Source organism: Lagopus muta, chromosome 6, assembly GCF_023343835.1.
Source record: "Lagopus muta isolate bLagMut1 chromosome 6, bLagMut1 primary, whole genome shotgun sequence".
Classification (NCBI taxonomy): domain Eukaryota; kingdom Metazoa; phylum Chordata; class Aves; order Galliformes; family Phasianidae; genus Lagopus; species Lagopus muta.
This window is the reverse complement of record NC_064438.1, coordinates 11,801,640-11,826,395: the sequence shown is the minus strand read 5'-3', so window position 1 is coordinate 11,826,395 and position 24,756 is coordinate 11,801,640. Positions and strand designations below refer to the sequence as shown.

General features: G+C 40.1%; 1 protein-coding gene across 3 annotated transcripts in view; it reads left to right on the top strand.

The window, feature by feature from the left end:
- The window catches only part of ABCC8 (ATP binding cassette subfamily C member 8), a 66,943-nt gene that overhangs the window by 30,838 nt on the left and 11,349 nt on the right, over positions 1–24,756 (top strand). For all 3 annotated transcript variants that reach the window (XM_048947912.1, XM_048947911.1, XM_048947913.1), the window contains exons 13-29: positions 165–267; positions 486–596; positions 2,271–2,346; positions 2,436–2,541; positions 6,382–6,417; positions 7,681–7,716; positions 10,670–10,768; positions 11,638–11,722; positions 12,637–12,717; positions 13,831–13,968; positions 16,307–16,432; positions 16,910–17,009; positions 17,635–17,882; positions 18,952–19,112; positions 20,254–20,323; positions 20,904–21,061; positions 22,586–22,678. In XM_048947912.1, the coding sequence (XP_048803869.1) occupies positions 165–267; positions 486–596; positions 2,271–2,346; positions 2,436–2,541; positions 6,382–6,417; positions 7,681–7,716; positions 10,670–10,768; positions 11,638–11,722; positions 12,637–12,717; positions 13,831–13,968; positions 16,307–16,432; positions 16,910–17,009; positions 17,635–17,882; positions 18,952–19,112; positions 20,254–20,323; positions 20,904–21,061; positions 22,586–22,678 (1,827 nt within the window). The remainder of the gene's footprint in view (positions 1–164; positions 268–485; positions 597–2,270; positions 2,347–2,435; positions 2,542–6,381; positions 6,418–7,680; positions 7,717–10,669; positions 10,769–11,637; positions 11,723–12,636; positions 12,718–13,830; positions 13,969–16,306; positions 16,433–16,909; positions 17,010–17,634; positions 17,883–18,951; positions 19,113–20,253; positions 20,324–20,903; positions 21,062–22,585; positions 22,679–24,756) is intronic.

Genomic DNA, 24,756 nt, shown 5'->3' with positions numbered 1-24,756 from the left:
TTGGTGCAGTAATGTCTCACTGAATGTTTTCGTAGGCCTGTAACAAGGTGAAAACAAACCACACAACAGACAGTGATTGAAGTACAAGAAGGGATGCTCGTTGCAGTGGACAAAAGTGTTGTATTGAACCAGAGTTCAAGCTGTAATTCTGTTTTTCCTTTCAGTGTGCAGAAACTGAGTGAATTCCTGTCAAGTGATGAGATTGAAGAACATGATAAATGTCCAGAGCTAAGAAGTGCAGATGCTCAGAGCAAATATCAGGCAGTGGTGAGTAATAATGTTTAATTGCAGGTGAAATGACTAGAGTCACTTTTACCCAGAGTAACTTTTTTGCTTTTCTATCTCCTACAGGTTATTACTGCGATTATAAAAACTTGTTTCAGCACCCTCTAAAGTATAGGTGGCAACACACTTGCTGGTGCTTAGGATGCTTTGCTGGTGCTGCCACCAATTACTGTTATTTCTGCCTTTCTGTTTTTTCACAGCCACTCAAAGTGGTGAACCGCAAGAGGCCTGCCAGGGAGGAGTGGAACAATTACACCTCTCACACAAGAAGACCAATTAACATCACAGAACCGGATGATTTTTGTGTAAAGGTGATATGAAGGTCACTGTAATAACACTGTTACTATAGCACATGAACAGTCGCTTTTGTATTCCAGTAAGAGCTTCAAATTCAAGATCCAGTAATTGATCTGAAGCTGTCAGATGCTTGCACTCGTACCAAAGATCACCCTCCACCTTTCTTTTTTATGCCTTTTGATTTTAACCATTGCCTGCTGACCTTTACATTGTGATTGTGTACATCCTTCTGAATTTCACTCAGCAAATTTCTGTTTGTGGTATTTAACGTCCTCTTTTCATTACAAGAATTTCTCCCTTCTTTGAAGGCAAATTAAAATTGCTCATACCGGTTGGAAACTGATGCTCTTGATCAGCTATAGAATTGACCAGAATTAAGAAAAATCCTGATGGTTGTTACACTGTTGATACTGTTTATTTAAGAAGTTGGCTATTACATTTGCATTTCTGTCATGAGAGAATGAGTAATTTTGGTTTAGTGGGACCAAGTATAATAATTGTTCAGTGCTTTCAGGGTTTTCTGGAGGCTGTCAATATCCTGCTTTAGTGCAGAAGCATGGGGGGTGGGGAGAGAGGATAATTAGATCAGATCAGCCTGGACTGATGACAAAGGAGTGGGACAGAGCAGTAGGCTCTGTGAGGAGCAATTTTAAGATCTTGTATGGAAGGTGAGGATCCATAATCTTTGGCTCCATCTGCTGTCATCGTTGTCACAGGCTGCACTGGGGTCAAGGAACTTCTGCAGCAAGTGCTTTCTGCAGCTTGTGCTCTAGAAAGGGCATTTTTTTGAGAGAGGACTCTTCTGCCTGTTTTTGTTAATCTAGAGGGAGGAGCACTGTATTTTCTTTTGCTCATTTTTCAGGTTGTTTCCCGAGATGATACAGCCATCAAGGCTTTCTCTCCAGCAGAAATAAAATTTGAGGGTAGGGTAGAAGTGTCCCATTTCACTCTTTTCCTGAATCAAAATTACATTGCTGGAAGGCTCTGAGAGCTTCAGTGCTTCTGAAAAGTTAGAGAAGAAAATCCTGTAGAAGTACAGAGCTGTAAAATTGTCTCCTCTTTCCTGTTTTTCACAGTATCAGGTGGAAATCTCCAGCTAGAGCCCTGAACAGATTTGTTTCTTTTTATCTTTTTAAATGAAAATGTTGGTTATATCTAACAAAGCCTAGATTGTCTGAGAATCGTATCAGAAATATAAAGGAAACAACATCAGAAATGTAAAGGCAGCAACATCTAATTTCTGAGCACAGTTCTGCAGGTCTCCTCAGAGTTTGGAATGCATAATTGCAGAATATGCTGCAGTGTGTCTAGGCTGACATTCAGTGCTCTGCAGAGAGCAAACCATGACCCTCTATGAAGCTTAGTCATGTTGGAATCATTTCACTTATTTTGTGTGCTCATCTTGCAAATAACAAAACAAACCCTAATAAGAAACTTTGTTATTCCCCTGGGAATTTTCCACAATTATCTTATTATTGTGCTTGCTTGAATTCAGAGATTGTAGCACAAGAGAATGCAAGCCTTTAGAAAATCAGTCACTTGAAAATGTTTCAAATGTTTCCTGTGTTGAGAAAAAGCTAACTGTTCTGATATTCAGTGTGTTGAAACCAATGGATGTGTCTCTTCGTTGAAAAAAGTCAGTCCTAAAGCTGGTTTTCTCTTTCTTATTTTGCTCTGTCTTGGTATAGATTACAAATGGGTTCTTCACTTGGACACCTGAAGGTCCTCCAGCATTGTCCAACATTGATATCCGAATCCCTCAAGGTACAAAATGACATCAAGTGTACAGGGTAAGATGGTGTTCCATGAGCATTTGGAAAATCTGAAGCTTTATATGCTGCCTTCTCTTGCAGGTCAGCTAACGATGATTGTAGGACAAGTTGGCTGTGGTAAGTCATCTCTCTTGTTGGCCATACTTGGTGAGATGCAGAAGATCTCTGGCAACGTATCCTGGAGCAGGTAGTGCTATTTAAAAAATTGAACCTGAGTTGAATAGTAATGCACAAAAAGACCGACATCTGTCCCAGGAATCTGTGGAGTCAAGGATTTTGTAGTTGTACAGTCCAGAGGAAAAACCTTGCCCTAATGGCAGGTGAGCACTTCAGAGAGAGCCCCTAGCTAGGATAAATCGTCATAGAATCATCATTATAGAATGGTTTGGGTCGGAAGGGATCTTTAAGATCATCTGCTTCCAACCCACTGCTGTCGACAGGGATACCTCTGTCTAGATCAGGTTGCTCAAAGCCCTGTCCAGCCTGGCCATCTCTATCCACCATGAAATAGGTGGACATTGTGCAGTCCAGCAGTGTTAGCAACATCATACTTTTTAATTAGAAGTGATCAGCTGAAATGTGCTGCTACAGAATGGCATTTCTGCTTTGAGGCCCTGAGCCTGGGACCTTGAATAGCGCTGTGAAGAGATAACAGCTCACCAGATGTCTTGGGCTGTGCATTTAGGTGTGTGCTCCAGTGTAGCACAGGTTCAGTGCATGAGAAACTCAGAATGTTTTTGTAAGTGGCAGTGACCTCAGGATAGTCCCCAGTTGCATCCTGCTTATGCATTGCTTGATCTGATGAGAGGAAGATAGTCATGGCCTTCGTTCCCAGCACAGCAGCAGTGCTCCAAAGCCAGATACAGTCTGTCCTGGGCTATACTTCTGACTTTAGCCTTGACCGTGAAAGGAGGAAACAGTGCTGCAGTCCAACGGCTGTGCTGCCAGAGCTTGGTCTTAACCCTTGCACTCAATGACAGATTGCATCATGTATTGCAACCCCTAAGTATATTTTTTGATAATTGGTGCCATCTCTAGTTCATAATCTGACCAATGTGTGTGAACACTTTTGGCTTGTTTATATGAGGCTGTTTACTAGATTTGCTAGTTACACAGACTACGCTTTGCCTTTAGGGATGCAGTTATTTGTAGGTAAATGTTGACAAACTGCTGAGAGATCTGCAGTTTATAGCTAACCTGCTGTTACTGCGGGAGAATCTAAAGAAACAATTTTATTTTCAGCTGAACAGGAACAATTCAGTTGGAACTGAGTTGCAATACAACCCTAAGTCACTCTGATTGACAGAAGGCTATTGTTACTTAATGGTTTCTGTGCTGATTCTGTGAACTTGTTCTCACAAATTCCTGGAGTGTTTGTAAAGACATTATTTATATCTAGCCTTTGTGCTTATGCCAGTCACACTGCTCAGAACTACCAAATCCCTTGGTAGTACAAGGGGGGAAGGTTCCCTGTCTTATAGCTGTGGAAAATGAAACAGAGGAAGGGTGACCCTTTTGGCTTGTGAGGGTGTCAAGAACGGGAGCCGAAGTTGCAGAATATCCTTTAATGCAAATTTTGCTAAACAGAGAATCAGAGTATAGCTAGGAAAAGCCTTACTGAGTGAACTAATTACGTTTCAGCAAGGCTGCAATTTTTTGTGTATGAGATTACATGAGTAAGAGGAGTAATTTGATTGTCTGATACTAAACTAAAGCAGATGACATGATGGTTCTGACTAGACTGTTTTTAAATAGCACTTGTTATGAAGTACATACTTCTAAACAGCATAAAGGTCAGAATCTGTTTTCATACCTTTTATATGTGTCAAAGTATCACAAGGTAAAATTCAGTTGTTATCACATTAGCCTGGCCATCTGTCCAACAAGCACAACAGGGCGTGCAGCTGAAAGAATCTTAGCACCGTAACTGCTGGCAACACTGGCACAGATGATTTTTTCAAGTCACCTTTCAGAGCTGCTGTCATGTGCAGTGGTAGAATCAGATTGATGGATATAGTTGGTATAGGCTGTGCACCTGTGTGCTCCCTTAATTTGATAAGAAAACATTCATGCCTGAGCAGGTGTGTGCCATATCATCATAGATGCAAGGAGAGTGATCTTACCAAGTAATCACCGGGCTGTGTAGCCTTAGATGAAGCAACAGTGTGTCACCAAAATCATTAAGATCCTTGTTACAGTTCTTTCATTGGCATGAAACAAACACTTAGCTTCAGTCATTCATGTTACAGAATGGTCCTGCATTATTTCACTCCAAGTTTCTGTCCCCTTCCTTTCCTCCAAGGTTGCAGCTATGGATGTGAAGGATATACCCTGCTGACATGTCACTCTGCACCCAGGAAATCTGGGTGCTATTCCTGGCCCTTCCCTTGGTCTAATGGATAACCTTGTATAAATCTTCTTCCCTCCTCTGAGATTCCACGCTCTGTTGATAAAACAGGATTAACAGTATATCAACTTTATTTGCTTCCTATATAATGGTTTATTTCAAAACCTTCAAATGTAATAACCTGTTACTGGAATAGGAATCAGCTAATCAGACGTGAGCATTGGCTCATTTTGTATTTTATTTTGTTATTTGTATTGCATTGCATGCCAGGAATATCCAACTCATTACTGCCCATTTTCCAAAGCAGGCTGAGAAGATGTGTGGCATGAATATATTATAGTGTGGTCAGAGATTATAAAAATAGAGAAGACATGATTACATTCTGAACAGATGGCAAATAGTATTGATTTGACTGGTTATTGAGTAAAAAATAGTGTACCCCATGCTGATTTCTTCTGGGTGGTATCTCACTTTAAGAAGCACCATTCCAATTCCAGGGAGCAGTCTGCAGTGTCTTTTTGGAAAAAGTAACATCAGAAGATGGAACTAAATGAGAAATAATGAGCACAGTGTTACATCATTTGTTCCTAAACAAGACATCTATACTCTCATGTGAGTCTTATAATGTGAGGGAGCTCGTGGCTTCATTAAGGTTGTTTGCAGTGGATTTCTTCCTGCTGTACTCAATATGGAGCTGTCTCTTTGTTTTCGTCAAATGACAGCACAGATGTGATTTTGATGGCTAAAAAGTACATCGATTTTTATGAACATGTTTTTGTTGGAACTTTCAGAAATGCCCAGACACTTAATTTCATTTTATGTAACTTCGTACACTGCTAGCTGTCTCTCAGATTCTACAGTAGACTGAATTCAGATACAGTCATTTTTTACTACGTATTCATTTTTCTAAATGTTTTTCAAGCCAGCCTCTTAAACTGCAGGTATAGTTCTCCTTCCTGCACACTTACAATCAAGTAGCGTTAGCCTGAAGTTTCCTTTAAAGCATGAAGAGCTCTGTTCTTCCTTGATTGTGTTCCTGTTGTCGAACACAGATTTTTCACATTTTTTTCAGCGGAAGTGATTTTGCCTTCAGTAGTAAATCTGGTTGATCATTCAGTCAGACAGCCCTGCCTTTCCATGAGCATCTTTGCACATGCTCAGAAATCACAAAACACAAAGCAGTTCATCCCTCAGACCTGCCCACGGTTGTTTCTGCAGAGGCATCCCCGAGGATAGCGCAGCTGCAGAGTGCAGCACAGTGCAAGTCATCTGCAGGTGGGATTTTGTTTTCATGCTGACCTCCAAAGGTGCATTTCCTGTCATGGAAAAATACAACATCACAAATTATCTGTTTGTTTTCCCTAAAAATGTAGTCTACTTAATGGATCTCTGTTCTCATCACACTACAGCTTCTCAGCTCTGGTGGCACCTCCAGGAAAGAATCAAGGTGAACTCACTTGTTGAGTCAAATTAAATGTTTGTAAGGAAAGAAAAGGTGCCAATTTTTTGGACTGCTGAAATCAAGTCAGTTTCTGCAGAAGGAACAGATGTTGCACTGCAGCTCTGTGATAAATACTGTTTGCAGTGTGTGCACTAAATGGAATTTAATAGCTTTCCTTTCTGGGGCAGATTGCTTCTGCTTACTTAAGTAAACAATTTTGCTTTCTGTTTGTGATGCAGCTGCACTTCTGACAGCGAGATGGGGGAAGATATCAGGTATGGTCTCACATACGCGTGTTGCTCTTCTGACTGAGTTCATCACAGTAGGAGGAACCAAAGATTCCTAAAATCCCACTTCAGATTTTCTGAGTCGGGATTCTAAAACTCATTGAAACTTTCATTGCTTTACAATGCAGTTTTTTAAACCACCAATGTGACTCATGAAAATAGGAGTTGGGTTTCCTTTATGAAGATGTTTCCATTTTCTGAAAATCATATCCTAACTTTTCTGCATGTTTTTGAAAATCTCACTCTTGGTAATCAGGTAATTTCCTAATGCTGCACTTGAGAATATAGTATCAAGTGTTGTTTTAAAGGTTTGATTTATTAAAGCAAATTCTCCTCTTTACCCTTCTCTTCATTGTTTGCATCCTGTCCTGAGTTCATTTTCAACTAGCATTCCTCAGACACACACAAAACGGGAAGTGTGAGAAGCTGCAGATCAGTCCATCTGTTGGCAAGGGATACTTGGGTGGAAATTATTTCTACCTGATTGATACAGCTCAGCTTATATTTCGGGAATGCTTAGCAACTTATTAGAGAGCAAATTCTTTTGATGTTTTTCTGTCATTTTCACATGGTGCACCAACCTAAATCTCATGGCTAAAGGGTACTTGGAAATCTTGTAGCTTTTTCTGAATAAGAGAAACAACAATTTTTGGGATGAATAAAAGTGAAACCATTTGAACCCATTAGGGTACAAAAGAAATATGATCAGAATTAGACATTCACAGGTTTGAAACTGTTGAAGAGGTACAACCAAGTAAGGTAACACACAGAGCTGTGTAAGTAAGTACATTAAAACTGTATGTATTGTGTAAGTACATTAAAAAAGCCATGAAAGGTTATGTGAAGCAATTGCCTACTTTATCATAGATTCTGCAAGTCCCTGCATGTTGGCTATAAGCTGTAGTGTATTGCTAATGTGTAGTGGCTTTTTTTGCACTGGCATCTCATAGAATGCTTCTGGTGCTCTCAGAACAGAGGTGGGTTGTGGTTTTTTTGAGCTAAAATTGTCTGAGATCTTGAGCATTTGCTCACAGGTGTTGAAATACTTTGTGCAGTGTTGTTTAACGCTTGTCAAAACTGGAGCTTTAACCATACCAGCTTTAGGTCTGTATGACTCTAGCATAGTTAAGAGAGTAGTTAAATTGTTGTGTTTTTAGTTACAACGTAGGGATAGCACCCTAAGGCATTTTTGGATTGTCTAGAATTATTGAATTGAAAATAATAATAACAATCTGTATCTGTTTCCTGCAGCCCAGAGAAAGAATCTCCTGTTGAAATGGAATTCAGGTACAGCACTTTAAAAACTTAATGGTAATAGTCTTCAGAAGTGATTGCTATTAATGAACTGTTCTTCTTTAGAAGCCAAACATGTCTGTATGCAACCACCACACTACTAGCAGTGACCTCACCATTCAGTAATGGCAAAAGCATTTGTTCCTTCATAATCAGGGCATTCAGCATGAAAATGTTCCACATCTTAGCATCAGGCTGAAAATAATAGAAGCATATTTTTTTCTTTATGTAAATGCAACAGTAATATAGGAACAGGGCATGTTTTGCTCATGTCTGGAGAATGCTCAGTTTTGAGTTAATGCTACAAATTCCTGAACTGTGCAAAATAACCGTGATAAAATTGTAGTCATCAATCCAATGCACACAAAAAAATCTTCCACTGTGCAATATTTCCTCTTGCATTATAATTCAATTTAACTTCCATTATAACTGCATGTTTGTTTCCTTTAAAAATCACCATCATTTTAAAGTTGTTGATGCTTGCTAGAGCACTGAGGTTCTTGCATGAATGTCCAATGACTAATCTTATTTTCAGTTCTGAGCTTACTGGACTTAGCAAGATGATGTGTGAGGGTAGATAGATAAGTAGCTTCAGACAGTCCTGACACTGTTGGCTCTGTGTTACTAAATTAACGAAGAGAGTTGATCTCGTGAAAAAAGTCCTCTCCAGGGTGACCAGGGAGGGTTTCCCTGATTATTCTAAGGTTGGGTTTTGCTGTTTGCATCCTTGTGATCGTTAAGAGGCTATGCTCAGTATATCATGTGTTATCAGAGGAGAAATATTACACTCCACTAATGAAAATATGATTGTTTATGCAGTCCTGTGAGGTAGGAGGCAATTAATTCCACCTACAAAAATAAATTCCTTCTAAGTTTTTGTCTGCTAAGCCATTTGTTGGCCAGCCATAAGTCTTCCAAGCATGAAATATTAGGTAGAATGAAGGCAGCTTTTCAGAGGAAAAACCTTGCGTGCTCCATTTCAGAATATTTTGTTCTCTGAATTCGTGCCTCTGTTTATCTCACAGTTTCAGTAAGTTCTTTTTACTGTGTGCTCACTGTGAGAAGCACTGAAGACACGCTGTACATTCCTTGTACAATCAAACTCCCTTCTCATGTAAAAAGCATGATGTCTTCTCTGCCTTGATGGGTCATCCCAGCGTCAGTTTGCACTTCAGATTATATTAGGCAGATTTACTAAATTCCTAAATTGTAATGAATTTTGCCCAGTTCCGTGCTTGTTCCCCAGTTCCTTGCAGTGCAATCAGTAGCCTAACAGCAGAATCTTAGCCAGAATATGAGTGGTGTATGCAGGCATTGTGATGGGTCTCAGCATGGAGTGAGTGTGACTGAGTGTAGCTCTGAAAGAAAGAGAACTGCCTAGAAAACTTCTTAGACCTTTTTCCTCAAAACTTCAATATTCATTTTTCAAAGACAAAATAGAAATATCTTTTTGATTGTTTTGAGAGTTAATAGCAGGAAAGACACAAAACACAATTTGAAGCAATAAAAAGAGGGGAAGGGAATAGACATTCATCTTGGAATGCTCAGAGCAATTTTGTCTCAATCACGGAGTTGAGCACTGCATACTAATTGAAAAAATACTTTCCCTCCTGAGTCAGAAATTAGTGCTTTCTGAATTAGATTTTGAGGATTCGGGCTGAGCTGCATAGGGGTTTGTGTGTATGTGTGTGTGTGTTCATCTGTGTTTCATTTTCCAGTAAGAGAATTCACAGAACAAAATTAAATTTTAATGAGCAATCAGATTTTTGAACTGGGAAGCATGCTACCAAGGTAGCACAACTGTGTTCTTCCAGATCATCAGTGAAAATTGGATCCTGTAACGACGCCTAAGCAAGCTTGGGGAAAGGCTAAAAAATGAGCAGGGCAAGTGACATTACCTCCTGATAGGAATTACCACAAATTATAAAGCAGTTTTTTTTCCTCCACCTTGTGGTTCGAGTTGCATTCAGGTCTAAGTGGAACGAGGCTGTCTAGCAGACAAAGGCTGTGCGGGGTGAGAGGTCAGAGCTTTCTGTTGGATTAGCTGATATCGCTGGGAGGAAAACAAATACACTTTCAGGCATATGATCCTTCCTCTGGCCCTTTTCTGGAGAAACAATGATGTGCCAATGAGTTTGTCTGTTTTTCCAGCAGTATCAGGTGTTCTAATAAAGCATCGTGCCTTTCTCCCAGCTCTGCCATCTGAGCCCTCAGAGCGCAGATAGCCACAGAAACACTGTTAGCAGGCAGATACATTTTAAGTCGTAGTAATAATAACACAGATTAAAGAAAATCTGCATCAAGAGATCTCGTTTGCCATCTTCTGAACAGCGTTCCTTTTTGTGGCATGATGGGGGCAATTCCACAAGCAGAGATTTAGCAGCTTGTTTTTGTCTGTGTCCTTGTTTTTGTCTTCACAGAGACAAATAAATAGAAAAATGTGAACCATGGAATCCTTATGACTCAATTTCTCTTTTGATAGCGAGGAAAATAAATGTGTTCGGGGGAGAATTGCCTTTGCTTAAGTGTGGAGTTGTTATATTTTTTAGATACATTTTTTTAATACATTAGAAACATCGTCTTGGAACACCTCTCCTGAAATGTGCTGCCTAACTGGTGTCATCTGCTATGCATTTTTAATTAATCTCTCCAGACAGAGCTGGGATTCTGTCTTTTGTAATTTTTATCCTGTCACCTGCACTGCTCAGGTTTAAGGAGTTAGCTTCTGCAAAACACTCTCACAGCAGAAACAGAAAATGAGGGAGCAAACTGACAGCTCTCAAGTTAGGTGTTCAGTTGCAGTGTTCTGTTGGAAATCGTCCTAAAGAGCAAAAAGGAAAGGCAGCATTTTTTGAGATTTGTTACTGTTCTCTACACAAAAATAAAAAAGGTTTCCAATAATCCCTACTGCACTGGTAAGCTGGAAACTCCTGTTTTGTTTTTCCAGGAAAAGAGGATCAGTAGCATATGCATCACAGAAGCCTTGGCTGCTCAACGCCACAGTGGAAGAGAATATCACATTTGAAAGCTCTTTCAACAAACAGAGGTAATAGGGTTCAGCCCTGTTGTGTGCTTTCTTCTTTTAGCTAAACTGTGGTGCTGCATACTTCTATACCTTCTACACTGGCACACTGGCCCCATCCCACTCCAGTAACAAACAGTTCACCTGTCTGAACATGACAGAAGGCACTGAGTCCTGGACAGCCAGCTTGGACCACGATTTTCCTGAAGGACACGAGACAGAGTTCGGTCTCACTTGGCCTGGAGTGTAGAACTACCTTGGTTTCCAAGGGCCGCATTTGTGCAGCATGCAGTACTTTCTCCTTATCCCTAATTGGCAAGTTTAATTGCCTTGGTCAGTGGTAGGTTGTGAGCAAGGGTAACGTCTGTTAAGATTTCTGTATTTGGTATACTGTGAAGGATTAATGGGCTGCCTTTTTATTCTGTGTAAATGACCACAAAGCATTCTAAGAGACTTGGAAGTTACTGTGGGTGTTCCATGATGTTCCCCCTTCTCCCCACCCTAAAATAAGTAGATAGCCGCTCATTCACATCCTGCATGCGTTTTCTTTGTTTGTTTTTACCATGCTTGGGTATTAAAACAAGAAACAAAGCTTCTGGTTAGAAATGCATCTAAATGCCAAACAGTAATGATATAGTATAGAAGAAGCTATTCTTCTTTTGCCTGGTTTTAGCTATTCAGTATTTGTATTTGGGAAGATTCTTTTTCTTAGCTGAAATGGTATTTGCTTGCCTGCAGTTGAAAGAGATCCCATTAGAACAATTAGTGGCTAACAAATACATTTTCCACCGTGTGATTTTTCCAGCTGGTTAACTTTGTTCCTCTTCAGGTAGGAAATGTGCTTCTGTAGCAGTATCTGTGTGGATTTTGCATTACCTTTTTTGTTCCCACAGGTACAAAGCAGTAATTGATGCTTGTTCCCTCCAGCCTGATATTGACATTCTCCCTCACGGAGACCAAACTCAGATTGGAGAGAGGGTCAGTAAACAGCTACAGGCTTCTATTTTTGTTTTAGATATGTAGAGGTTTTTTATTATTTTCTTATGTTCTTAAAATCTTACCAGCTATTTGACAAGAAAGGTCATCTTTTGGTAAGTGTACATTTGAGTCATTAGTCTGAAAGCTGGTTGCTTGGTAAACAAAGAGACACTGTCATTTATGTGAGGTGCCATGATTTAAATGTGCTGCTATCAAAGTGTTTGACTAATTCTGCTGACAGCACATATTTTGCTTTATTTGGGGGTAATCTAAAAATAAGTGCCAATTCCATCAACAGTACACCCAGACACATAGTGACACTTGCACTCACACAGCAACAACAAGGACACGTCTCCATGCCTAATTGCCATACTGACTGCCATGTTAATTTGCAGAGCATTAGTTCTTTCTGTAGCTAAGTGAATGTAGAACAGAAAGAGAAAAGTAGAGGGATGGGATGAAGTGGCAGGGCGGAGGAGCAGACCTTCTGGTAGCAGAGCTGGCTTGTGAGAGCTTATGGTGTTGGTAAAACTGCAGCTAGATTGCAGGAGCTACTGATTGCAGTTGTGATACAGAGCCTGATGGAACTAACACGGTGTGGTGACGTACAGGTGTAAAATGCAGATAGGATGTAGCAGACTTCAGATGCTGGTTTAGACTCCCTGCAGAACATCCACGTGCTGCCTGCACCATTGTGCTGCCATCAGCCATTAAACATTTCTCACTCCTGATCCATATAGAGCTCAGATGGCCTTCTCAGGCTTCTCCAACAGTCAGCATACTGTTTTCCCAGCTCCCCTGCAGGCCTACAGTTATGAAATATCTCTGAATTTTTGTTCAGATAATCAAATCAAAATATAAATATTCATTTGGTGTTCTTCTAATTGATGTTATGTTTTCCTGCTTATCTCCAGGGTATTAATTTGTCTGGAGGGCAGCGCCAGCGTATCAGTGTGGCAAGGGCACTGTACCAGCAGACAAATGTTGTGTTCCTGGTGAGTAGATGCCATTATGTTTATGCTGCAATCAGAAGCCCAAGATGTAAACATTTACAGTGTTTCATGGGAGGCACACAGAACATTGTGCTTCACTAAGCTAAGCTAAACGTGCGCTGTTTATTTTATATCTGTTGTCAGCTAGCCTGCAGGTATGGAGTGTTTTGTAAATGCTGTGGACAGGCAGATACTAGGATACAAATTGAAAGGCTGTTGCTTACCCTCTCTCTGTTGAAGTTTATTTTGAGTCTTGTATTTATCCAGAAATCTGTACCCAGAAGTTTGGTGGTCTCAGCAATATTTATAACATTCCTAAGCTGTCTCAGGCATAAAATGAATGTTGTCTTGTGTCAGAGGTGTTTCCTTTCTGCAACAAACTAAGCTGTCTTCCCGCCCTGAACTGCTCTTTGTGTATCCTGCCCAAATTTCAGCAGATATACTATGGAAAAGAGTGGGAGCAGGCTCTAAAAGCCCAGTAGGTTAAGTGAAAAAAAAAATTATAGATGATGATACAGATTAGCTTATTCCTAAATTAATTGCTTGTAATGGGTTGTTTTAATAAGATGAAGTTAGCATAGGCCATAAATCATCTGATGAGGATCATCATCATCATCAAACAGATCAGTACTTTTCCTTTTGTGATGCTTTGTTAAAAAAATTTCATTATAGGGATTTAAAAAATAATTTAAAAAGTCATAAGAGGGAGAGTATGGGAAATAAAACTGTTCTATTTGTCACTGTCTCTGGAGCAGTTTAGATAACATATGCCATCAGTACACACTGCTTCATTGTCTTGAGTCGTACAGAAATCACAGACTGCAATTACCAAGGCTGTGAAGTGCATCTTTTAAGAAGTGCAGTTTCATGAAGGCCTCGGGAAATCTGGCATTTGCACAGCTGATGTTACTGTATGTCTGAGTACTCACTGCAAAGACAACAACAGACTGCCTGCAGCTCTGGTGGGAACTTTCAGAAGACTTCTCCTTTGAACAGTTTTGATCTTCTGATGACCTCTTTTGATTGTCTGTATTGATCTAACTGCTTTTACCAGTAATAACATGCACTAGTTTCCTTAAAGCAACTCACAAGCTGGCCTTTTCTTCCTCATGACAGGATGATCCATTTTCTGCACTGGATATTCACCTGAGTGACCATCTCATGCAAGAAGGAATCCTGAAAATGCTACGAGAAGACAAGCGTACAGTTGTGCTGGTGACCCACAAACTGCAGTACTTGCCCCATGCTGACTGGGTAAGAAAACTCATTATATATATATATATATATATATTTTTTTTTTTTAGGAGACAAGGAAGTGGCACAAATATGTCTTCTACAAAGAAGACTCTCACTTCGTCTTTCTACCAAGTGGTAGTTTAGTGAGAAGAGTCACAATTAAGGTCTTGCAGAAGTTAGACAGTGAGTCTGGAGTGTGTGATTTTGGAATTCCTGTTGTAGAACACCTTAACAGGTCTGATTTTCCTAGAGCTGATACTTGATGATCTCATGAAAATGGGCTGTGTCTAACATACAAGCATCTCAACCCATTTCTAACATGGTAAAATTTTGTTCTCAGAACAACAAAATGTTGGAGTGACATATTTGCCTCTGTCTGTGATGTTACCAGGAACTTGTTTGTGGTATCACAGAAAAAGGTGTATTTTATGATGTTTTTGGTTGTTGAGACGTGTGGAAATGCAAGGAAAAATGGCATTTCCTTAGGTTTGATAGCAGTAGATAGCACATCAAAAACTCTTCTTCCCATTGTGTGATGACGGAATTTTAAGAAATAGGCATTATTCACTTCTGTTTCTTTGCTGCATCTTGAAGTTTACAGAAGAAAAAAAATGAAAGCGTGCTTCCTGTAGCAGTTTGCAGTTACAAATGATAAAGGTAAAACAGACCGTGTAGGATAAGGAGATTTATTTTGTTGGAATTCTTTTAGTTTCTTGGCTCACCATTGCACTTCTCCTGCAGTTACGTAGCCACAACACCTCGCCCAAGATTGATTACTGCAGTGCTGCCTCCCAGCAGGAATTCTCAGTCATTTGCAGCTCGCATGGACTATAGAAGCAGTTATTTTGTGTCTCAAGCAATAATCATATTTCAGCTACTTTCTGTGATTCATATTGGCCTGCTGTAAAGCTGCAGATGGCCATTAATCTTGTTCTGGTCATATGTTTAGTGGGAAGCATTTATCTTCTACTGTGTCTGCTGTGACCTTGGCCCTCGGCTGTACATCTTTAAGAGTTAACACTGTTCTCAGTGCAGTTCTGCTTTTGCTGCTGGTGTCTCTGAGTGCAGGAATTTTGTCTTCTTCCTCTCCATCTGAAGTCTGCCTTAGCTTTTTAATGTGCACAGCTATGTTCCTGTATCCAGTATCATCTTTCTCATTTTATTTTCCAAATGTCAGACTCGTTTCTAGGTGTCTCTGTTTTATGAGTTTATCAATGAGAAGGTTTTTATTACCTTCTAAGTAGGCTTCAGTAATGTTTCATGAAATAGACTTTCAAATACTCTGTAGGACAGGAAGGGTTTATATTAGTTAAGTTTATTAATAATTACTATTTGTTAATAGAGAATTGAGAATTTTTACCAAAGCAAAGGTCTCAATAAACCTCAGCAAGTTTTATACAGCGCAGTGCAGATAAAATATTTTATTTTGGTTTAGTTTAAGGAATTTTAAATAGAAATATCTGAAACGTGTGATGGCCTTCCTATATGTGCGTAGCAAAACCCTTGTAAGAATTTGGAGTCCCATCTATTTCAGGACTTTGTGAATAAATGGACCACAAAAAGACCCATTTGCTTTTTTGTATTATTACTTTTCCTCCGGTGTAAAAATTCTCACTAATAAATGAAATGCGCTTCCTATTTATTTCCATCTAAATTTCTCAGTTTCTAGGGAGAAAATAAACACCGCATTAACCATCTTCTAATGATGTCATGTGAGTTTACAACCCACACGCCTCATTTTCCAATTCTCCTTGTCAGATACAAAGTTAAGGTAGTTGCATTATGTGTACAACGTGGTTTCGCTGATACAAACCCGGAAACCTCACTCTTCAGACTTTGTCTTGTAGACATAAGTTTTTTTTACACTGTGTCCACCGTTTATGCTTTTAAAAGCTTTAGGGATTCAAAATCCTGAGCTTTTCCTTATCAGGCCCATGGTATCAAACAGACGGTGGAGCCAGTATGCTCATACCTAATTGCCTGAATGAGGGCAACACACGCTGCGCAGTGTGCTGCTAAAAGCCTTTTCCTTTTAGGAGGCAAGAGAACTCTAACATCTTATCTTGCTAATGACTTGTATTTAGACAGCAGTGCTTTCTACTGTCTGCTGAAGAGGACCCCATTCTTTTTTCCTACTTAACAGCAGCCTTCCTTTTGGAAAGTGTGAGGTGGAGGAAGCTCTGTATTTTTCAGCCTGTCAAGTAGAAGGGATGAAGTTGAGAGATGACTAGGCTGATTCTAAAAGGCAAATTTGTTCATAGAAATACTCTTTTGAAAAATTCTGACCAAAACCAGAGTACCCTTAAAATAAAGAGAGATGTATGTGACCTCCCAACTTCTGTTTCTGACTTCTTAGATAATAGCGATGAAAGATGGCTACATCCAGAGAGAAGGAACACTCAAGGACATACAGAAATCTGAGACTGAGCTTTTCGAACACTGGAAGACACTAATGAATCGACAGGACCAGGAGCTGGAGAAGGTTTTTGTTGGGTCCTGTCTAAGGAATACTAAATTGGGCCACGTAATGGGAACAGCATTGTTTAGGCGCAGTGCTGACAGCTGTTTGTGTAGGATGTACTTGAATTTACCAATTTCATTAGGTGACGTTTTTTCACATTTGCATGTAAGAGGTTCTCCAAATCACTTTTTCTCTTTAATACTACGGCACAAATGGACAAGATGTTAGTGTTATTTCTTATTAATTTAGAACTATCTGTCCAAGTCGAGAGCCCACGACAGAGAGCTGGGATTGACAAACTGCAGTGAATGTCAGTTACATAATGGATGCCCTTGGTTTTATGCCAGCAGTGGCACATCAGTCCTTTGTAACTGCATGATGGAAGATTCTTGCTTCCTTTGTTTTTCATTGATGTTCTGATTGAAAACAAATTTCCTCACAGTTATTCATGTTTTGATGAATTCTGTGGTTGAAAGCACGCAAACCGTTCCTTTTTAGGAGACTACAATTGAAACTAAAACTGTTCTGGAAAGAACAAATCTCCGGAGGACTATGTATTCCCGTGAAGCACTGTTGAAAGATGATGAAGAAGATGAAGGTAAAAGGGCACCCTTTATGCCCAGCACCACTACATTACTGTTTTACAGTTTAATTATATTACAATGAATTAACAACTTTCAAACCAGCAGGAGAGTCCTTGGTGTTCAGGTAGGTTGTGGTTTCTAAGAGTGCTGTTTCCATTGAGTTTATCTCTGGATTAATGTTTTCAAACCATCAGAAGTCATAGCATCTGTCAAACTTTTGAGGGATTTTTAATATACCTAAAATAATTTGATAGCGAGAGATGAATTAATTTTGACTAATTCATGTTGGATGAGCTTCAAACCTGTCAACAGCTGAGCACACTTGTTTAAGGTTTTACATAGGAAAAAATCACTTCCTTTTTTAAATCAAGCCAGCACTTCTAAGTTGCCAAATGTGGCTGAAGACATTGAACAACTAGTACTGTGCTTAGTGCATCTTCTCAGCACGTATTACTTATTATTATAACTTTAGCAAGGTAATACGTGCTTACCTGAGCGAATAATTTCACCTGAAAGCCTTTTTGCTGTATGATAACTTGTATTTTGAAGTTGCCACTTGCCAGCTCCTGTGAAAGGTGCGTAAGAGGAAGTCAGTGTGACTGTACTCTTTTTTTCTATTTACTTTTTTGGACATTGCAGAAGAAGCAACAGAAAGCGATGATGAAGACAACCTGTCGTCTGTGCTACATCAGAGAGCAAAGATGCCTTGGAGAGCATGTGGGAAGTACCTCAGTGCAGCAGGGATACTCCTCCTGCCACTGCTGGTTCTGTCCCAGCTGCTGAAGCACACGGTGATGGTGGCCATTGACTACTGCCTGGCGCGCTGGACTTCAGATGCCATTTCTGAGAAGATGGAGGTTGAGCTGAAAAACTGCTCTCACTGTGAGGTATGAGATACCTTGCAGAGCCCCTCCTCAGGTGTAAGCAGTGCTGAACTCCCACACTCAGCCTCTGCTCAAGATTTGTCTGCAGTGTGCTATGTTCCTAGTAATGGAGCCACTCCAGAGCATTTTGGACATTAATGCATTTTTGGGCACACAACACAATAAAGCTAACAATTAAGTTGTGTGCATTGTTGTTCTCCTGTTGCCAGACTGATTACATTTTCATCATCTAGCTGATATCCCTACTCTTTGGTCTCTAAAGTGATTTTGATATTACTGTACTTCTTTGTTTTCCCCATACGATAGAATTCTCACTACAGTAGGGCATTCAGGTTCTGTAATATATGAGGAACCTTGATTTTTATGATCACTACCCTGTTTTCCTTGTTCTCCAGATAAATTTCACATGGAGCTGACCTCAGGGTTACCTAGCAGGGTTCTCTGTGTGTGCAAAGTTGTAGCAGAGGGATTTTGTTAGAACTGAGATTGCTTTCTTCGTGGGAATTGAGTGCCTCTGAATAATCCCACACAGATGTTTGAGAGGTTCATGTCTGATTTCACTGGGATCATTTTTTCTTCTCTAAAAGTTTTCTTCTCTAAAAGCTTTATTGATGATGGATTTTAATATGAAATTAATATTTGAAAATAATAGCCTATTCTATTCCATTCTATTCTATTCCATTCTATTCTATTCTATTCCATTCCATTCCATTCCATTCCATTCCATTCATCTCACTCAAAGGATAGGCCCAGTCACCAGAGCCATAGCAAATGCTTTGAAGATGTTGTTTTTTTTCTTGAGACAAAATTTTCAAAATTATCAATCAGTTCTTTTTGTAGTGTTCTATCATTGTAAATTTTGAATTTCTCTTACTTTCCTGCAACCAGTCACTTCTCCAAAGGATAAAAAAAACTTGGGCTTAACGTGAAATCACTGGAAATTTAATTTTGGGAAAATCTGGGGAAGAAAGAAGGATTTACTCCTTACATTTTTTCAGTCCTGCATTTGTTTTCATTGGTTTTTAAGTTTAATTTACAGTGAATAATGTGCTGCTCTTTCTTTGTTTCTTAGGTTTTCAACCACTCTCCATATTCAAAAATTTTCAGCATTCTCTGCTGCCTTGGGATTGTGTTATGTCTTGTCACATCCATAGCAGTGGAGTGGACTGGCTTGAAAGTCACCAAAAAGCTGCACGCTTCTTTATTGAATAAGATTATTTTGGCACCAATGAGGTATTCCTCTGATTGTAATACAAACAATTGTCATCATTCTGTATTCCTTATTTCAAGGCAGTCTCCTTTTTCTATAAAGTGGTCGTGATTCACGTTTTATAATGCATCACTGAAGGTCACCAAGTATCAAACTACTGAGCAAACTTTGATAAATGGTACCCAACCTGCTCAAGTTTGTGGACGGTGGTCAAGTGCCTCTCCTGTCTGACTGTGGCTGCAGATATTTACTTCCTAGCATCTTTTATTTCTCTTTGCTGTTTTAATTAAGGAGAAAGCACGATAATTGCAGATGCGTGGTGCAGTTCATGCAGAGTGCGTGTCATAATCTTAATCATGGAAGTATTTACTGTCAGCAGTGATTGTGCAAGCCCATGAAAGTCAGGGAGCCTGGATAAGTGTCATCACAGGCATCAGTGGAGCACACTGGGATTGCACAGATAGCAGGAAAGGCCTTTGTCCTTTGTGCATTTTATTTCCAGTGCTGCCACATTACAATTGTAGCTTTATTCAAACCTGTAAGTGTTGAACATTTGGAAGAATACTTATTTTAGTGTTAACCAAATTTAGCTCAGAAGTCATGAGGAAAGGATAAATATTGAAAATATTGAAAATGTCATTAAAAAAAAGCAAGCACTTTTTTTTTTTCCCCCCAAGACAGAATTAGACTTTAGATTCATCACAAGCTAGGGGACAGTTAATAACTACACAGCAATAACGAAGTTTGTATGTTGGATGGGCAAGTGTAAAGGAAAGGACTTGTGATGCATTATGCCAGCAGTTGTTCTTATTATGCATTTTTATTCTCAGGAAAAAGTCAAAACTTGGGATTGAGCTTTGCTTGCATTTTTCATAAACTTGAAGAGCTTAAAATTGCAAACGTGAAAGCAAATGTAATCATGTGATTTACATAGGTTGGGCAGTAAAGGCAGCTGAGGAGACATTTGTTGTTGTTGGGGATGGTCAAGATTGCTGTTTTATTGGGGAAACTGTGCTTATGGGGAAACATGAGAAACTTTGCCATGTTTGTTGATTTACTGCCTTGTGTTTGTAGCACAGTGCATAGCTTATGAAAGACAGAAAAGAAATTAAGAACTAGTTTAGTATGGGTGGTATGATTCTCCCATTCATTGCCTCATTTCAGGTTTTTTGAAACAACACCTCTGGGAAGTATATTAAACAGATTTTCAGCTGATTGCAACACCATCGACCAGGTACTCAATACATACATTTGAGCTCCCATGATACCTTATTTTTTCAGTCTGAAAAATTGCATTCTCTTATTTAGGTGAAATTTGCAGGTAATCTATAATGTTGAATACTGCATTACTTTGCTTCACAGCTTTCTGGATTCCAATGAATTCCTCAGCTTTAAATGCACACTGGAAAAACATTTATTTAATTAAGATATCCTGCAGTCATAAAAAGCTTTGCTTATTTTTTTTTTCCATCTTATAGAAAAGGGAAGAGAAAGTAGATCAATATCAATATCCTTAAACTAAGAGCACCCACTCATTTAAAAAGTAGGTAAACCTGCTCCTTTCAGATATGCGAACAAATGAATTGAGAAAAAGGCAAATGCTGTTGCTTGAAATATTAATGACTGAAATTCAGATTTCCATGTTTATTCCAGGCTGCAATGCTTTCCCAAAATCCAGCGGTAAATTCAAAAGCAGACCTGTATGTTTAATGTTTCAAAGCTTCGATTTTATATATTTATTTGTTTGTAACTGTGGGAGTCTTATATGCTATGCATTTATTTCTCTGATTCTGTGTACTTCTTTATGTACCCAGCATATTCCTGCCACCCTGGAGTGTTTGAGTCGCTCCACTTTGCTGTGTGTATCTGCTCTGGCCGTGATTTCGTACGTCACACCAATGTTTCTCATTGCCCTGGTTCCCCTTGCAATCATGTGTTACTTCATCCAGAAATACTTCCGAGTCGCATCACGGTGAGAATATAAACCTGTGTCATTCTGGCTATTGCAACATCTTTTGCAGTGCATGATGGCAGATTTGCAAAGGGCCTTTATTTTTGTCAAAGGCATTGTCTTATCTGAAGGTGAGCAGAATCCAATCTAGTAAAATTTGTTGTTCTACAAGTGCATTTTGGCTGCAGCTCTTTGAACCAAACTTGGGAGGCAGAAGCAGGTCTTTGTCCAGGATGAAAGTTTCTCTCAGTTCACATGACACAAGGGAGAGCTCATCGCAGCCTTCCAGTATTTAAAGGGAGTTCATAAACATAAGGGAAATCAACTTTTTACATGGGTAGATATTGATAGGACAAGGGGAAATGGTTTTAAACTGAAGGAGGGGAGATTGAGGTTGGATGTCAAGGGGAAGTTTGATACTGACACAGGCTGCCCAGAGAGGTTTGTGGATGCCCAGTACCTTGAGGTGTTTAAGGCCAGGTTGGATGGGGCCCTGGGCAACCTGGTCTAATACTTGATCTAGTGCCTGACAACCCTGTGTGTGGCAGGGGGTTGGAACTTGATGATCCTTGAGGTCCCTTCCAACCCAGGCCATTCTGTGATTCTATGTAAAAGAAAAGAAAGACGAATCAATTCTGTCCTCCCCAGGGGTTGCATGTTGGACATGTCCAAAAAATGTGGGGACAGAACAGAGAAGTTGATATTTCACCTGCCTGTCCAATTGAAAGCAGAAGTCCATAGAGCCAGGCAGAGAGGCTGCAGAATGGAGCATTGCCTTGCTGGTGCTGCCCTTTGTTCCTGGTGGTTCCTGCACATGGAAACATCCTCACTTGTTCTGAGTGTCTTTTAGCATTCAACAAGTTAAAAATATTAGCCACATCTGTGATTTTCTTCTCCTACAATTGTGCTGCTTCCCTTGTGGTGGTGTTCACCAAGCATTTGCAGCAGCACTGCATTTTTCCTTTTGTGTATGCATGGATCGAGAAGGACTCTTTGCAAGCAATTCTTAGTTCCTCTTGGAAGGACATGAGTCTAAATAGAATTTCACCCAATGTGTACTTCCACTGTCTTGATGACTAAACATGAAATTGAGAACTGCAAGTTCTCATTTACAGGGTCTGTGTATTGTTAGCTCAGTGTGAAGTTGTGCTGTCCTCTGGGGGTGGGGAGAGAACAAAGATGAAGTTGCATTTTGCCTTCTGCTTAGCTGGAACTCCTACTTGCAGTATCTCATTAAATTCATATTCAGCATTGAGCCACAATTATGTTTAAAAGAATAAAATATTGAATATAAGAATTAGTAACAGGAGAGAAGAGAGGGAAGGCAGTGAAGGGGAAAGATCTGTCCGGAAGTCCAGCACTGTGTGTAGTCGGGTTTAAAGAGAAAAGTCCTCCTGGGGACTTCATTCCCTGCTTAGAGACCTGCAGTGCTGCATTGCAGCCCATCTGAATGCTATGTGTGTCATTATTGTGCTAATGTTCCCAGGAGAATAACTGGACAACAGAACTGACTTTCTACAAAATTATTTTCGTGACCCTCTGTAGGGACCTTCAGCAGCTGGATGACAGCACTCAGCTCCCATTACTTTCCCATTTTTCAGAGACTGTTGAAGGCCTGACCACCATCCGAGCCTTCAGGTACGGTTTTTTAAGAAAACATTTCTTACCTCTCTTCTGAGCGTCCTTCTTTGGTTCTGTTCTGCAAGTGTGCAGGTGCAAGTATTTGTCATTGGAATCACCCAGAAATCCATGGTCCCCAAAGCACTGTTAAGGGAAAGTGAAACACCGAGGACTAAATATTTTGCATGTGAAGGAGCTACTATAGAAAACCAGGCTAATGTACCTTCTGCTTGTACTAACCCTGCACACAATCGCACGCAACCTGAAAAAAACTTTGTGGGTAAATGTGATTTAAGGAGCTAAATTGGCTTGCAATTACCGCAGCGTGTGTTGTGGCAGGCTGTGTATTTGGACAGTTTCCATGGCACAACGAATATGCAGCAACATGTTATGCCAGGATAATCTGTGTATGGGCCGATGTCCTGGTAAGATAAACTGTGCACGCTGGTAATTTCAGAAGCTACAAGTTATAGTTCAAGGTTGCTAGCTGAAAACGTGGTTGTTCAGATTGGTTTTGAAAATATGCAACTTGGAGATGCAATCCTTATCATCTGTTCTGATGCATTTTTCTGCCAAGGTGAGCTCACAGGAGCAGCCTAGGAACACCTGATAACGTGCCTGAGCTGTGTATCAGTTACAAAATGGCAGTTGCTGATACTCACAGAGTTCCAATGAAGCTACTGCGGCGCTCACCAGCTGCTTTCTCTCTGCACTGGTGCTATTCCTGGCTTTTCCCAGTTGATTCAAATGCAGTCGAATGTCTTCCACGCCCATCTCATCTAGATATCTACACATTTTGCCAGTTAATTATTGCTGTTACTGTTCTCTCTTTGAAACAGTGCTGCTTATTATTCTTAACCTGCAGATTTAATTTTATAATACAATTAATGCAAAAATTAGACTATTTTTAAGCAATTCTAAATAGGATATAAACAGCAGAATGTAGGAACTACCAGGACGAAATCGTGTTTCTTTTTGGCTGAAGATAGCCTCCTAAAGAGAGGTAGAACAGCATAATATTTTCAAATTACTATTATTAGATATTTATTTTAAGTGCCAGCAGTGTTCTGTAGTTTGTAGCTATGTCTGCGTTCACTTTTAAGGAAATTCAATTTCTCTTTTAATTCTTGCTTTTCTCATTTACCTTATCTTTAGAGTATTATGACTGTATATTTTCAGTTCTTGACGCAGTAAATTCTATTGAATACCATCTGGCTAATGCTCTCAGACAGTTGGACCATTCCCTCTTGGTCCTTCCTGTCACCTTGAGATGAATTCCCCCTTTAAAGAATTTTTTTCTGTGCTCTTTTTTTTTCTTGTACCCTGCACTAACGATGCATCCGTGACCCAAGCAGCTATGTGCTCTGTGAGTCCTGTACTCCATCTGCCTGCCAGCCTCCTGCATCAGCTGCTAACCTGCCTATTTATAGGCCTGCGAAGCTTCTCGGCTGCCTAACATATTAGTGGGAGTGCAGTTCAGACTTGCTCGCTTGAGTGGCCCTAAAAATAACGCTAACTCAGGAATCTAGTCATCTAGTTAGGTGCCAGTTGTTCCTTAGTTGCTCTCCATCCTGTACTTACTGAGAATGCATAGGGAAAGAAACACACAAAAATCCAGAGGGAGATCAGAGAGACAGCTACTGCTGCAGCTATAAATACACCTTCAGCAGATGCCATGGGCTGATATATAGCTTGCAAGTGTGTCTGGCACCTCAAATAGCATTGGTGCTAAGTAATCAATAAATTGTAAATGTGAAGGGTTTCTGCAAAGACAGGGCTGTACTTGGAGAAACCGGAGAAGCTGGGGATACCTTCTGTGGACAGATTCTGGTATTTCTGCAGTGCCCCACTGACAACAGTAACTTTGTCTGCACCACTGCTCCGCACGCGTACTTGTAGGAGGTACCAAAGTTAAATAGGGGGGGTTCTAGAAGCAGCACGGCCGTCTCCCAGTGGTAGAGCTCTGAGGGCAGCGTGTCCTGTGGACAGGCAGGGCCCTCCAGCTGCAACATGGTGTGACGTGAGTGCTTGCTTGCTTTCAGGAGTGACCTTTCTACACTGTCCAAACACACCAATACATGTGGAGCCAGCCCAGG